The 15,472-nt window shown below is 45.0% G+C and overlaps 1 protein-coding gene across 10 annotated transcripts in view; it reads left to right on the top strand.

Annotated features, from left to right (window-relative positions):
- The window catches only part of LOC149348194 (BAI1-associated protein 3-like), a 397,925-nt gene that overhangs the window by 343,824 nt on the left and 38,629 nt on the right, over nt 1-15,472 (top strand). For all 10 annotated transcript variants that reach the window (XM_089587980.1, XM_089587976.1, XM_089587979.1 and 7 more), the window contains 6 exons: nt 6,119-6,187; nt 7,859-7,933; nt 8,931-9,032; nt 11,196-11,411; nt 12,728-12,796; nt 13,570-13,716. In XM_089587980.1, the coding sequence (XP_089444106.1) occupies nt 6,119-6,187; nt 7,859-7,933; nt 8,931-9,032; nt 11,196-11,411; nt 12,728-12,796; nt 13,570-13,716 (678 nt within the window). The remainder of the gene's footprint in view (nt 1-6,118; nt 6,188-7,858; nt 7,934-8,930; nt 9,033-11,195; nt 11,412-12,727; nt 12,797-13,569; nt 13,717-15,472) is intronic.

Below are 15,472 nucleotides of genomic sequence, written 5' to 3'. Positions count from 1 at the left end.
AGAGTAAATTTTTGCTAAGAACAACACTTGGGCGTAGTAATCTTCAGCCTCCTGGTCTTTAGGCGCATTCTTCCTGCAAATGCTTCTAAATAGAAGCATGTACGTTCCTAAAGTGGGCTCGAAAACATGTAGATATCTTGGCATTATTTTTAAAAATATTCCTGAAGACGACTGCCGCTCGAAGCATTCTCAACAACTGCACACATTGTGACAAAACACAAGATGTCGGTTCACGAAGTGGCACAGATTGGCAAAGCGGCTACCTTTAGTAATATTCAGATTTCTAGTGCGAAAGTGCAACTTCAAAGGGTCAAACCCAACCAAGAATCGTGTGGCGTGGCTGACCTTGAAGGTGCAGAAATAAAATAAGTATTGCCGCGACCAGATCAGCTTCGCTGGCTACTGCGCGAAAGCACAGTGCTATCGCCGCAGCCGATGGTGGCTCGTGTTAAACTGCAGTAAACTCTAACGCTGTGCATTGCACATCATCGTTTTCTTCTACTCATACCACTACCGAACTAATATACACACTCTCGCGCTGTGCGGTCGACAGCGTTACAGAGCGATAGCAATACTACTGTCGCACTAATATCGTCGTCAGACGTGCCAACGACCCAGCAAAACAAAACCATCAGACAGCCAGGCTAAACGCATGCTTTCACAGATCTACTCTTTCTAACTGCGCTATAAGTAATCCCGCAGACTGGGTCGCACAGAAGAGTTTCCGCACAAATTATTTTACGTGCGTGAGGCGCAACTGAACGCACAACGCCTGTGCGCTTCGGAAAAAGCCGCATAGCGCTTCAGAAGAGAAAGCTCAAGCCCGTTAATCAGGTGCAGACAGAAAAGATGCAGGAAGACGAAGCGAGCAGTCGCTACAAATGATTAGCAGGAAAGCTGCTGCATTTCTTTTTGTCCGCAGCGGGCCCCACCGGTTTTTTCATTCCTTTCTCTTACAGTTTATTTTTCTGTCAGATTTTAAGTGTGTTCTTAAGCAGCCTCAACATTGCCTTCAATAATGGTAATTAATCTATGAATGGGTATCATTAATCGACAATCGCCTCCCATTCGCTTTCTCTGCTCTGTCATTTGTGCTGCAGTTTAGGAGTGCGCTGTGAACCTCTGCATAACTCCAGAAAATATCGTTAAATCTGAGCGGGAAGTTTTCAAATATTCAAGTGCATTGATGGAATATTTGTGTCCGTTTTGCAAATAATTTCGTTTAAAAAATGAACAAACACCTCTCCTTTGCCTATGGAGTCTCGAGCACGACTGTTTATGCCGCTGCCTAGAAATTGTTGACGCATGCGTCATATTCCCTTCATTTCTTCTCTGCTTATGCTTTAATCCCACATCCGCTCTGTAGTGGCCTGTCTATATCCTCAAAATGATTTCACTAGCCGGCTTTCTTGGAGGCAGGTACTACCGACGAGGCTAATTCAGCTTTTCGAACGAAGAAAAAAAAAATTACCGACGATTACGTTACTTCCTAATGCGAAATTTGAGCGCAGCAAATAAGCTGTTTCACCTTTTCGATAGTGAGTCAACCCAAGCTGCGGAGTTGGTTTCAGGGACAACGCCGCCGATGCCGACACAAACAATATGATACCCTCGCTTCCGCAGCGCTAAGAACCAGGTCTAGCCGTGGGAAGGTGGTCACGTATTCGTCGACGTGCCGGGGCCTACGTGAAATAACCGGCGCGTCGGCAACTGAAGAGCACCCTATCCGCCACACAAGAACAGGGGGGGGGGGGGGGGGACCCTTTCCTCCTCTTTCTGCATGGCGGCGACGGTGTTCTATGCAGTCACGTTATCTTGACTCTCTAGCGGTGTCAGCGGCATCCAGCGGTATCAGTCGGTCGCTGCTAGCGCTGGGGGGATGAAAGGGGGGCGGAGCTGGTTACGAGGCCGACGACAACGCCGACGACGACGCGAAACCCAGGAACGGACGCCAAAGAGCTGCGCTCTAAAACTAAAACACGATATTGATGTGATTTATAAAAGTCTGGCGTCCCCATTGTTTGCGCTGACAATAATTGGTGGCACGTTTTTTACACAACAGTGTAGACCAATAAAGGAAAAAGAGAGACCTGTAAACTGTAAGACTGAATCGCTTCCCTTGGCTTGCCTGCTGACTGTCGCAGTAGCAGACGTGAGAAACAGTTACGCAGAAAAAATATAAACCAACCAAATGGCAAGCATAGTTAGTGCGGCATAAGCCGTGGCGGAAATGACGCCTCAAAAACAACATTGAAACGTAACCTGAACTTCAGAAGCCATTGTAAACGACTTTCCGTTAAGTGTTACATCGAGTGTCATGATGATCTGAAGGTCTGCTGCTGGATACGTTAAAGTACTAGCAGGGTAAGGTCCATTCAGGCTGGCGCCGACCAATCCAAATATACAAAGCCAAATAAGATTTTCAAGGCGCTGGAAAATCATGGTTCAATCATACCTGCTAGAAATGACCACAATATCGTTTTCGGCAAACCAGCTAAGATCTCACTTGCTTCACGTCATGCGAGCCACTGGTAGCGATTCATGCCATCGTTTATGCTATATCTTGAACAAAAACAGCAATTGGCGAGCATATGCTTTTTTGTGCCATTTGTAACCTGAACAGAATTCTTCTTCGTGCTTACCAAAACTTTGGCCCCTCCACAGCCTGCTCGCACCCGGGTTCTGACTGAAACAGTGCTTCTCTCCTTCCTATTCGACCTGTCTGCGCTTTGGCTGTTTGCCACATGCCGCCGCGAGGGTTTCGCATCGGCCGGTACCATGCGCTTAATAATCTAGGGGCATTGCTTTGGAGTCTATTGGCTCACGAACTCCGAGGACACCGTTGCGCTGCTACTAGTTACCGAGTCGAATTAAGGCTGGATAAATGTGCTATAATGCTGAGTATGATCTGCAACAGACAATATGGGGTGCGAGTTCAGATAACAAAATAGTAGGGGTGTGCGAATGTCAAATTCTTCGAATACAAATTGAATACGAATACTTGGCTCCGGATATCGAATCGAATATCGAATAATCAAGGACAGGCGCATTTAACCACTACAAAACATTTATTTGTGCACCCAAGAACACACTTCAACTATCGATGATTAAATGAACACGAAAGGTGTGTGTGGCTGCACAAAAAGTATCAGTCTCGAACATTATTCTTAGAATAGGGGAAATATCAGAGAAGATGCCTGGTACACAGCATTGATTAAGGCTAGCTTGCCATCAGCACGAACGCGCGTTGCTGGGATGAACATAAAAGGCTGTCGTGAAGGAAAACCCGCTGCTCCACATGGTCAGACAGAAGTAGTTCCCTTCTAGCTGAAACGGCTCCTCCAGCCACAGAAAATGCCCTCTCACTTGGCACTGAACTGGCACGTATTGCGAGGTACTTCGTGCACACACAAAGAAGCTCACCAGCGCGGTCAGCTACGGCATGGCCCTTGGAGGTCCATGCGTATTGCGCTGGGCGCCGCCTTGTTGTTATGTCCTTGTCGATAGGGCTTGCGGACAGAAATGAACGCCGGTGCTCACAATCAATATCCGGCTAGATACGAATATTCGCGTCGGGTCGAATATTCGAGACAAAACGAATACTTGGATTTCGAATCGAATACGAATACTAAAAATATAATATTCGAATTATATTCGAAAACTTGGAATATTCGCACACCCCGACAAAATAGTGTACGATCAGGATTACTGGAAAGCTATGCCTTTAGCAATCAGTGAAGAGAACAGAGCATCCTGAGAATTTGTGCACGTTTGGTGCCCTACGTCAAAGCACATTGATATGCTGTGAATTGGAAACTTCTTTGAGTTCAATACGGTCGCGTTGCAGGTCATTTTGAGCGAGATAGTACAGTGTATGTCTCACAGCTAGCAGTCGATGCATGCCGCTACGGCTGAATGTGAACACCCGAACGGCAAGCAAGTAGATAGGAAGGTGGTCTGCTCCCCAATTTGGACTATACTCGCCGTACGGGCCCTGCTTGATACGCGTTCCTTGCCAGACCTTTCTTTCCTGACTGCCCCGCTTTCTCTCCCTCCCTCCTCCTCCTCCTCGCCGTCCCCCTGGGAAACCCGCAGATGCCTGCTGGTTTTGTTCTGAATAAAAAGAAGGTACAGTGGCCTGCCCGGTTACAGTCGTCAGCCCGCTGTGTCTGCGCTCTGGTGCTCGGGTGTCGTGTTGCATGCGCTGTGGGTGTCGCAGTGGTGGTGTCTCGAGTAGCGAGTCTCGTATCAAGGCTGGACTCCCTACTGAAACGTTCCATACGAGTCGCTTGTATGGAATTATGAAAATATGGAGTCCATATGATGTGAAAAAAAAATGGACATCCATACATTTTTGTACAGAGTCCATAAGCTTTCCATAAAAAATTCATAGAACTTCCATAAAATGTGTATGGCATCATGTTGATTCGGTGAGCTTCAATACGCACTTACCATAATGTCCACGCCGGCTCTAAAGACTCCATACTGACTCCATGTAACCCATGTGGAAATTAATAGAATTATGGGACTCGCCGTATGGAAACATTCAGTAGGGCGGCGGACTTTGTGCTGTGCCCTGTGGGTGCGGGCTGTTGTGTCGGGATAACGATCGAATGCAGTTTGGTTGCTAGTAATCTCATGACTCTCTCTGCTTGCAAAGACGTGCTACCAAGGGGGCTCGGCCCTATAGGAAGAATCACACATTTTTAGCTGAGCTATTCTTGTACACGTACATTCAAGTAGCTCAGCAATTCAAACAGCCCAATTTTGATACGGAAATTCTTTTCTTTTCGAGGTTAGGCCACCCGCCGCACTTTCTGCACCAAGTTTTGAGGAACGGAATGCTCTTCTTACTACACCGATTCTTGTGCTCGTCTAGGAATGGCTGGGAGAGGTCTAACTAAATTTTTATATACGGCATAGAGTGAACGCATTCGCAGGAAAAAGAGTGAAAATCGGTCCGAATTGTTTAAAAGATTTTGTCAACGCTTAGGTGATTTGTATTAGTGTACAGTTCTAAATCTATTGAACGACATATAAAAATGGTGCCGTATGACGTTAGAACGTCTGGAAGAAGCATACCTAGCGCTAGACCTGTTGCCGTACTTGTACTACAGTTTTTTTTTCTGATAAACACTGATGAACGGAAATATTTTTGTCAAATTTGCTCAGGCTTTGGTCTTGTCATCAACCGAGTCTTTAGCAGCACTAATGTGGCACGGCCGTGAAAGAGCGCACAAGAAGCTTTGCACATGGTGTACTCTTTCATTACGTTCAGGAACTTCTTTGTAGTAAATTTAAAGCACCAGACCATAGAAGCCACAATTAACTAATTCAGCATAAATCGCATGATGAAGAGTTAGAACGTGGGCACTATCTGCCCTGCTGTAAACTGACTCTCACCTGACAAGCGAACACTACTCAGTACTATGTGACACCCCAGTAACGCTGGACCAAGCTAGCTTTGCTAGCGGTCACGCTCCTGTCTGTGTCCCCCTTTGTTATGTTGCCTCAGTAACCGACGGCCTGAATCTTAGGTAGAAGCTTGGAAACAGAACCATCTCAAAGAAACAAATTAAAGTTTCAGTTATTCTCTATATAAAAAAGAAAAGAAACTGTAGTATGCACTTTACAAAACCGTAGCCTTTAATAAGCCCCTAGGGGTTTTCTTTGATGTTTAAAATGGTTTCAGAAATCGTTAAAAACGCCATCAATCTACATAACATATTTCGTGGATCAGCACGTTACTCTGTGTGGTTAGGCCAGTTGATTGACAAATTGTGTTTGTTCGTGGGTGAAAATTACTCTTTGGTTTTCACACTCCGTTTATAGCAGTTCGTTGTAGCCCATAATAATCACTTTCGTCTGTGAAACACTGCGTGTCTTTGAACAGTCTCTGCCCGCACTGTACCGTGCTGCCTGTACAGCCTACAAAGCACTGTGGCATGCCTACACTTTGTCTTTCTCTGGGAAGTCGTTGTGTTTTCCGTTGTATGTTGCTGCTGGAGTGAGAGAGCGAGTTGGGAAGTATGCGCCCGATTGTATCTGACTCGACACCTGCGTTGAGTGCATTTCAGTTTTTGGTTAGTGTTAACACTCTCCCTCTTGACTCGCACAGATCAAATGCATCGACTCGTACGTCCAGCACAGCACGTCGGCTGTCGACACAACAACGTGCTTCGGTCAAGTGAGTATCATGAGACTCCCTTTGTGGTGTCGATATGTTAACACTTTCTGCGTAGTATGAAGGTAACAGAGAGAGCTTCAACTGAAGAATTAGCGACCTGAGGAAGAACACAGCGCAATATGAATGCAGTAGAACTGCGGGAAACGGTCGCCATTTCCATTTATTTCCATCAAAGATGGGGGAGGCGAGGCAAAAACCTGCGATAGCAGCTTGACGAGTCCTCGTCCTCTACAAAGCAGCAGCAGTACACGCCGACAGCCCGACACATATTACATTGAAAAACAAACAAAAATGAGTGAAACAAAACAAACACAAAACAGATATATATGATAAAGTATGGAATGTACTGCTCGTAGAATAAAAAAAAGAAAAAAAACGGTAAAAATAATGTACAACTTGCACACACCAAAAGCATACACTTGTTAAAAAATTGATAAGAAAGGTATGTACACTGAACGCAGTTCTTTTATGTGAAAAAAAAAAAGTGAATACAAGTGTCTAAGTCGGAGGAAGATTAGACACTAATATCAGACAAGGAAGCATTGAACACTGTAAGTACACTGTAAAGAAAAAAGTAATGATAAAAAGGAGCGCACAAATGTAATATACTAACATAAAGGCGACATTGGTTGATACAGGCGACACGGCTGCATCCCTGCCAGAACTTAGTAGTGAGTTTTAGTGAGCACGAAGGCAACGTTCTAGAGTTCACTTCTGCAGTACTAACTGGGTGTCAGCTGCGCACGCGTTGCGGCAGGTGCGAGTCGCTCTATGGTCCTTCTGGGTGGGTACAGCCAGAACAACAAAACGCGGACGCAGAAGGAAACGCACGGAACGTGGACGAAGCTGACTGTCAACTAAAAATTTATTGGAAAACCGGCACTTTTTGTTTCCTTGTCAAATTATATTATTTTCTTATATTGTTGTTGCTTCCTTGTCAAAGGCAAAAAGAAAGAAAAAGCGCGCAAGTGCGAGCCCAAGTTGCATGAAGTGCAAGTCATGGAAAGGTATGCAGACTAAGTAACACGTGAAATCCTTGAAGCATGGGCGATACGAGAAACAGGACAGCAGTGCGTTAGTGCGCCGTCAATAGCTCTATCAAGAAAAGAAATTTCTTTCTTGAATGAACCCCACGGGAGAGGAAAGCAAGATAATTTGACAAGGAAACAAAAAGTGCGGGTTTCTCAATAAATTTTTAGTTCACAGTCAGCTTCGTCGACGTTCTGTGTGTTTTTTTCTGCGTCTGCGTTTTGATGTTCATGCTGTATCCACCCAGAAGTATGAACCAACTAGCTCAGTTTTCTACTCTTTTAACGCCCTATGGTCATTGCATATGCGCAGAAGACACCCGGTCGGTCCGGTGTACGTATAGCCTAGTATGGCAGCGCTGGGCTAAAACAACCTGGCTGCCTCATCTACAGCAAAATGTAATGAGCGCCGTTGAAAATGGGTTGCGGGGCCAAAGAAAGGCTGCTAAAACATCGCTACACAAGAATTGATGGAAACATTTCGGCCTGTTTAGAAAACTGCTCTAGAAAAAAATCAATGAAAGACTACTCCTTCATTGACTCACAGCTGATGAACTGCAAAAAACGAAGACCTTCCAGCATATCACTGTGTTGCATTCGTGCACTAGTGGGCTATATCTGTCGTTTCTTTCTTTTTTTTTAGATCAAACAGTTCTGGAGGCAGCTTGCATGGCCGGATCTGAGGGGGTCGTACCCTTTCGTCTTCAAAATTCTGGAGGTAGGCTTTTACCAACGTAGCAAGTGCGGTTATTTGTGCATTAATTTATTTTATTCTCGCTACTATAAGTCCTATATAATTAAAAACTGAATCCCATATCATTAAAAATTGCAGGAGTGCCAGCAAGTGCGTTATTGAAGGTGATGTGCCCAAACGCTGTGTTTCTAGATATGACCAAGTTCTTTAGGTGGTGAATGAAGCCCTCTTAGAAGTTAGCTTATTAACTGGCTGAAAGTGACCTTAATGCCGCTCCGATCAGATTTCAAGATTATAGGTCATTGCCACGTGCAACGAATATGAGGGAAGAAAGAAGCGGCAAGTACAAGCTCTGCCTTTGCAATTGCGCTTTGAAAGCGCTCGTTTCAGTAAAACAAAGATTGGTTGGTTGGTTGGTTTATGGGGTTTAACGTCCCAAAGCGACTAAGGCTATGAGAGACGCCGTAGTGGAGGGCTACGGAAATTTCGACCACCTGGGGTTCTTTAACGTGCACTGACATCGCACAGTACGCGGGCCTCTAGAATTTTTCCTCCAAAGAAATTCAGCCGCCGCGGCCGGGATCAAACCCGCGTCTTTCGGGCCAGCAGCCGAGCACCATAGCCACTGAGCCACCGCGGCGGCTTAAAAACAAAGATTGGAAAATGATGTAAGTTGGTGTAAATCATGGCAACAGCTTTTAATTTCACTCCTAGCTCTTTACTGTATATAATGTTACCGAAATATATCTGTTATACTTCCAGACGACGTTTTCATCGTTTTTGGCAGGCTTTGTTTCAGTAACGCCCCTCGTCGCCAAGTGCCATCGCTAAATTTGTATGTGCATCGAGCTATAGTATCAGATACTCTGCAGATGGCAGAGTATCTGAACTGAAGATAAATGAGGTGCTATGTATCTATAGTTCTACTTGTAATGCAGTGCACTATTATCTCGCGCCAGTATGGCGATGCATGTTACTGCAGAAGTGAGGAAAAAGTGCACGACCGCATGCTTTGTTTCAGGCCGTGTGTGATGGGGCCATTTTCTACGCCAACCTCTGCCAGCAGAAGCTTCAGAATGCCGGGTACTACGACGAAGATGGGCAGTTTGATGTTTCTGAGGAGGTATGAAAATCCAGAAAAATTAGGGATCAATGCGGCGATCCACATTCAGAGAATGTGAGAGCACTGATGCCTCCTCGACACTCGTCGCCTCTCTTTGCCTCTATCATTTTATTTTTGTTTCATAATTAATTTATCTACTGAATTAGCGTAATTATCTTATGCTTTGATTAAAGACCGATTAATTTACTCTGATTATACCTTCGTTTATCTCAATCAGTAGGGTAAGGGTGCGGGCTAGTTGGTGATCCATAACATATAAATACCAGCGCAAAACAGCAGGACACACGACGAGGAACGAGGGCACACAAGCGCTGACTTCCAAATGACGTTTAATGGGTGAAAAAGCCACCCATTAACCAGTATTTAAGCCCCTTTTCACCCATTAAACGTCAGTTGGAAGTCAGCGCTTGTGTGCCCTCGTTCTTCGTCGTGTGTCCTGCTGTTTTGCGCTGGTATTTATATGTTATCTCTCAATCAACCATTTTGGTTTTTCAAATTTGGCGCCATGGTTGCTTTCCACTTACTATAACGCCGTCCAGCCTGAAACTTTTTGTTCGGTTAATTATCACTCGTCAAATGCATTTCAATTCATTTCAAACCTTATTTTGACTCTTTTGCCTATTGTTTTTCCGTCCACTGATGTTTTCCCGTCCACTGACTATATCAAGGTCCGCGCGATTTTGTTGTTTTTTCGACATTTTTGGATGTAATTAATTAACTAATCATCTGCTGCATCACAAATGCTGCGGACACGTTTTGCGGACACGACCCCGCGGGCATAGCCTAGGAATGCCTTCACATTAATAGTCATGCGGTGTCTGCGTAACGATTAAGTTCTTTTCGCTTCATTTGATCCGCTGCCATTGGTCGTGTCTCCTGGTGACGTAAACCTTGACGGGATTACGTCACGTCGGCCGTGGGGAAAAAAAAAAAAACATGCCTGTAACTTACATGCCATTAACCCGCCGCCCGTAGATGCTGCACCGTGGACCGATGACTTCAACGGGTCAAATTCAATCTTGATAAAGAAACTGAGATTATTGAGCGAAGAACTAGATGACTATGGTCTCCGTCACTTGGCCAGACCGGCCGTACCTGCGGTTATCCCTCTTTTTCCTCACATCCTATTGTTTTCTTCACGATCGCAACGTCACGACCAAATCAAGTGGAAACGAAGTGAAACGTTAGAAAACGCGTCCCCTGATCAGTATTTCGTTTTCATTCTCTCTAGATGTGTATGTCGCCCGTAAATATCCAGATTGAAAAGATTGTGTGATTTAAACGAATCGCATGTTTTGTTTCTGTGGGCAATCCGTAAGTAAGACGCAGCACACTCGTTTCTCTTTTTTAATTTGCTTTCGCGCCCCCTTTTATAACTGCTTCCACATAAATTACATCTCTGTAGCAGTGCCCATTTTGGCTGCATCCTCCCAGTGGTGATAATAATTGGATCATTCATTTGTCTACAGTACCGTGAGAGAAATAAGGTGTTAAAGGCAACTGGGGAATCGTAGAGAAAAAAGAACGCAGGGATTAATGCTGCACAAAAAAATTGGCAGAGGCTTAGCTTGGTTAAGCTCGGAAGGTTGCGAAAGCAAATTACGAGCAACTCTAGCGACTTAAGAAGTGACAGGCGAAAGCCTGAGTGCTGCACGGAACACTGGAATTAGCTTAAAGTGCTATTGTGTCCGCTAAACCACCGAGTTGGTAAGGCGCCTTTCCTTTCCTCCAAATCAACGCAGTCTACAATGCTGTCTACGTCAGAGCGCATCAATGAAGGCTGGAATTAGCTTAAAGTGTTATTGAGGTGTCCACTAAACCACGGAGTTGTTAAGACGCCTTTCCTTTCCTCAAAATGAACGCAGTCCCCTCTCTTACTAACTGGGATCTGCGGTGCTCCGTGGCTACCGCTGGGACCGCGCCGACGAACCGACTTGGTAGCTCAGATTTCACCTCGGTATGACGTCACAGACGCGAGCGCCTCCACGCGTCATCAAACTGGAGGCCGTCTAAGGGTTAAACGTGACTACCGCCGGGACCACGCTGAAGGCTCAAAACCTAGCGTAGTGTTGCTTTCGCAATAAAAATTACCGCCTTCGCGACGATATTCGACTGGTGTAGAGATCGCGAACGTGCGCCTCAGCTACGGTGCTTTCTTCTCAGGTGTGCATCATGATCAACAACATGGAGTACGTGCGGCGCGCTCTCAAGCCGCTGCACAACGAGCTGGAGCTGGAGCCAATCATCGCCGCCATAGAGCAAGCAGAGGGCGACCGCGCCGCCGACAAATGCCGCGCCGCATTCCAGGCACTGCTGCACAACGCTGACGAGGACGTCGTCCACAAGATACTCACCATCATCGCTGGACTCTCAGAGAAGGTGGAGCATCACCAGAATACTCAGAGAATACTCAGAATCTACTCCACCGTGGGGGATTCCCCTAAACATTTGGTCAACACTGTTCCCACTTCGAGTTATTGATCAATTCGCTCTCGCCTACCATACACTTGCCGTCCCGGTTAGCTCAGTTGGTAGAGCGACTGCTCCGGTGAAGCGGTGGTCCCGGGTTCGAACACCGGACCAAGACGAGTTTCTCTTTAACTGCGAAGTTTTTGAGAAAGCTGTATAGCTTTCCTTTGCAGCCGTATGGCTGGGCTTGGGTGGACGTCAATGAGTAATTAACTCCCTTATTACAAATCTACTCCACCTTGGGGGATTCCCCTAAACATTTGGTCAACACTGTTCCCACTTCGAGTTATTGATCAATTCGCTCTCGCCCTACCATACACTTGCCGTCCCGGTTAGGTCAGTTGGTAGAGCGACTGCTCCTGTGAAGTGGTGGTCCCGGGTTCGAACCCCGGACCAGGACGAGTTTCTCTTTAACTGCGAAGTTTCTGAGAAAGCTGTATAGCTTTCCTTTGCAGCTGTATGGCTGCGCTTGGGTGGACGTCAATAAGTAATTAACTCCCTTATTACAAATCTACTCCACCTTGGGGGATTCCCCGAAACATTTGGTCATCAGAGGTGTAAAATACAGTGCTCATCAAGCCTGAATCGTGCAGCTGTCTTCGGTCTCTTCACATCATCGTCCCGCCAAGAAAAATATGCACGATAATTTTTCATCCGGTTGTGCAGACACAACAGCTGCTCTGAGGTTGTCCATCTAAGGTCGAAAGGCCTAGAAGTGTGGAATACTTATGTGGCTTAGCTAGTAATTGCCCCCCTCCTTCCATAAGCGAACCTTGAAAAGTGCCTACAAGAAATTCACAAATTTTACCATACCAGCTGCTTTTTTAATGTAAAAATACTAGATTTCACATTTAAAAAAAATTGCTTCGGATCTATAATAGCCTGAATCAAAAATTGTGCTTTCGGCCAGGAGCTAACAAACTCGAATTCAAAATTCACGCTTACCAACTTGCGGTGGTGAATGAAGCGTTCGTTAAGAAACTCGCATAGATCGCGAGGATTCTTTTCCTTTTAGGTTTTTATGAACAACTATCTAAGTGGAGAGACGCTCGTGAAAACTTAAAAAAAAATTTGCGAAACAATTGCTATGCAAGGCACCTACAAGGCGGGCCATCAAAATGTAGTGCACGTTTTCTGATTTATTAAACTGGTATTTGTGCAAGGAATGTATGCTTTTTCGAACACATGCTCTCATCTCACTGCATTTCCTCTCTCTCACATTTCAGATGCGACCTGAGATTAAAAAGTTTCTCTTCCACCTGGCATGGGCACCAGAAAGACTGGATGCTGACAGTGTAAGGCTGGCATTTTCCCAAAGATTTTTGCATACCTATTCCGATGTTATAGCTGGCATGCGTAGGAAAAAAAGAATTCGCGAAAATAAGTGTCAAATGCTACAATAACAATCGCAAAGAGACGCAACTGGAGTCACTCTCAGGGTTGCATCTATAATGTGGTAATTTACTCTCTTCAGTCATGTTTGAATGACATGATAATTACCCTGTGTCCAGCACTTTCGCGGTTTCTTACGTGTTAATGAAATGGAGCTAACACTGCTGCAAATCTTTTTGTGTTATTTGGCCGTAAGTTCCAGTCCGTATAGTGTCGTATGCTTTTATTACACATGGACTATGTAGTCTTAGTTTCGAGTTTCTCTCATAATTGGGCATGGAAATTTGACGAAAAATAAGGTAATGCGTTAACAGATTGGTCTGCTAGCGTTTCTCTGAATTTTTATCTCGGAATGTACTGGCCTGTTTTACATGTTACTTATTAATTAGAAGGAACAGCTGTACCGAAACAAAACTTTCATGAGTGCAAGAAAACGGGCAGTAGTAAGTTGCTTATAGTTATTTTGTTCATTTGAAATTCGTTACCGACAAGTTATGATTTCATCCTTTCTTGAATGTTGCGACACCAGTGTTTCGCATTTTTATATTCCACGTATTTTTCACTGGTTGGTTATACATAAAACGCTCTTAAACGTCGCCCTTGTAGAAACGAGAAACCTCCGTTAATTTTGCATGAATCAAACTTTACATATCGATGATGGCTCCCATTCCTGCAGGCACTTGGTCCCCTGATAGACTACCTGGACAACAACCTGCGGACCCTGTATGAATCTCTGATGAAAGTGAACTTCTACCGAATACTGGAAGCCGTCTGGAGGGTCGTCTTGCAGGAGATCATGCTAACCGCCAGGAACAACCTTGGGGTACGAACTCATGTTTCCCTGGAGTATACCGTATTTTCCGGTATATAAGACGCGCCTTTTTTTCAAAAATCTTGCTGGTGCGTCCTATACAAGGGTGCGTCTTATATGCGACTTTTTTGATTTTTTTTTGCGAGTTCAGAAATTACTCAGGTCCATGTTCAAGCTTTTTTCACCGAAAAAACATCACTACCAATAACGGGGTTTTAACACGGTTAATACTTCAATACGGGGACCACCGAGAGCAACTTTATTATTAAATGATGGTGATGACGACTTCCGGAATCTTAAACCCGCGACCGTTTCGGAGGCCCCAAGCAAAAGTAATGTGAAATGCCAAAAGATGGTGACAATCGCGTTTCTCGCCATTGTCAAGACAAGCCGGCGTTTCTTTCTGTCACCCTTTGCAACTTTGCTCCGTGTACGTAGTACGTGCGTAGTGCGAAGAAAATGTTTCAGCTGGGTCGCCTCCAGAAATGGGCGTGCTTTTTGATAGCACATCTTGAGATCAAGATTTCGAAGGTTTTAAGCTAATATAAAATGTTCTTATGGACATAAGGAGAGTTCCTTCGTTCTTTTTTTCTTTTTTTGCTAAAACGTGGGCGGGTACGGCGTGAGTGTTGCCTTTTTCGATCACTTAGCGGTGCTTAAGAACTTCTCACAGGTAAGGTGCATTTTGCAATGGTCGCACAAGCATGTTTAATTAAGCCTCACTAGCCTAACTGGGTAAAATGGGATGCGTCTTATACACGGGTGCGTCTTATATAATAACTTTTTCAATGACAGCCTGCATATATGGGGGGTGCGTCTTATACAAGGGTGCGTCTTACACACCGGAAAATACGGTACTTGATCTTTCAGTGAAAACAGCGGAGACGCATATACCGACAAGAAAATAGAAGGGGCCTGGTAGATCGTTGTGCAGTTAATTTGTTGTTATTACGTTCTCGTGTGATCTAATACCACAGGTTAGAGATAGTTCGTGTTGTTTTGATTTATTAATACCTCGAAGCTTGTTTCACGCCTAGTATCATTGGCATCTAAGCCATGTAAGTATTAGACAGCTTTGGAAGATTAATCTCACGAGCATGAGCATACACACAGTTGCCGCTCATTTAGCCAATTCCTTGCATATTCGAGGCAAAACCTCAGGTAGAGTGTAAGAAAATTCTTTAGATGACTTAAAATTGGTCGCAGCTTCCATGTTGTCAGTAACTTATTTTAAAGTTGAAAGGAATTTAGCTCCTAGTCTCGGACAACTCAGGACAACATCGGCCGGAGAGAGCGGCTAACCAATAGCCAAACACGAAGCCGAACTGTGAACAACTTTCTGAAACATTCCGAAAATCTCTGTCCGAATGACATTCAGAAGAAAGGACCTTCTTCACATTTTAGCCAAGAGCGAAATTTCAACATCGCCGCCGCAACTAGAAAAAGTATACGTTGGTAAATTGGTTTTTGAGGAAAGGAAATGGAGCACTATCTGTGTCACCTATCTCGGTGGACACCTGAACGGCGCTGTAAGGGAAGGGAGGAAGGTAGGAATGAAAGAAGAAAGAGAGAGAGAAAGAGGTGCCGTAGTGGAGGTCTCTGGAATAATTTCGACCACCTGGGGATCTTTAACGTGCACTGACATCGCACAGCACACGGGCGCCTATGGCGTTTCGCTTCCATCGAAACGCGGCCATCGCGGTCGGGTTCGAACCCGGGTACTCCGACTCGGTAGACGAGCGCTTAACGGATTTGAGCGCTCCGGTGT

Source organism: Amblyomma mixtum, chromosome 4 (assembly GCF_055824585.1).
Source record: "Amblyomma mixtum isolate Tamu chromosome 4, ASM5582458v1, whole genome shotgun sequence".
Lineage (NCBI taxonomy): Eukaryota > Metazoa > Arthropoda > Arachnida > Ixodida > Ixodidae > Amblyomma > Amblyomma mixtum.
The sequence above is the reverse complement of the archived record's forward strand: the minus strand, read 5'-3'. Positions and strand labels throughout refer to the sequence as shown.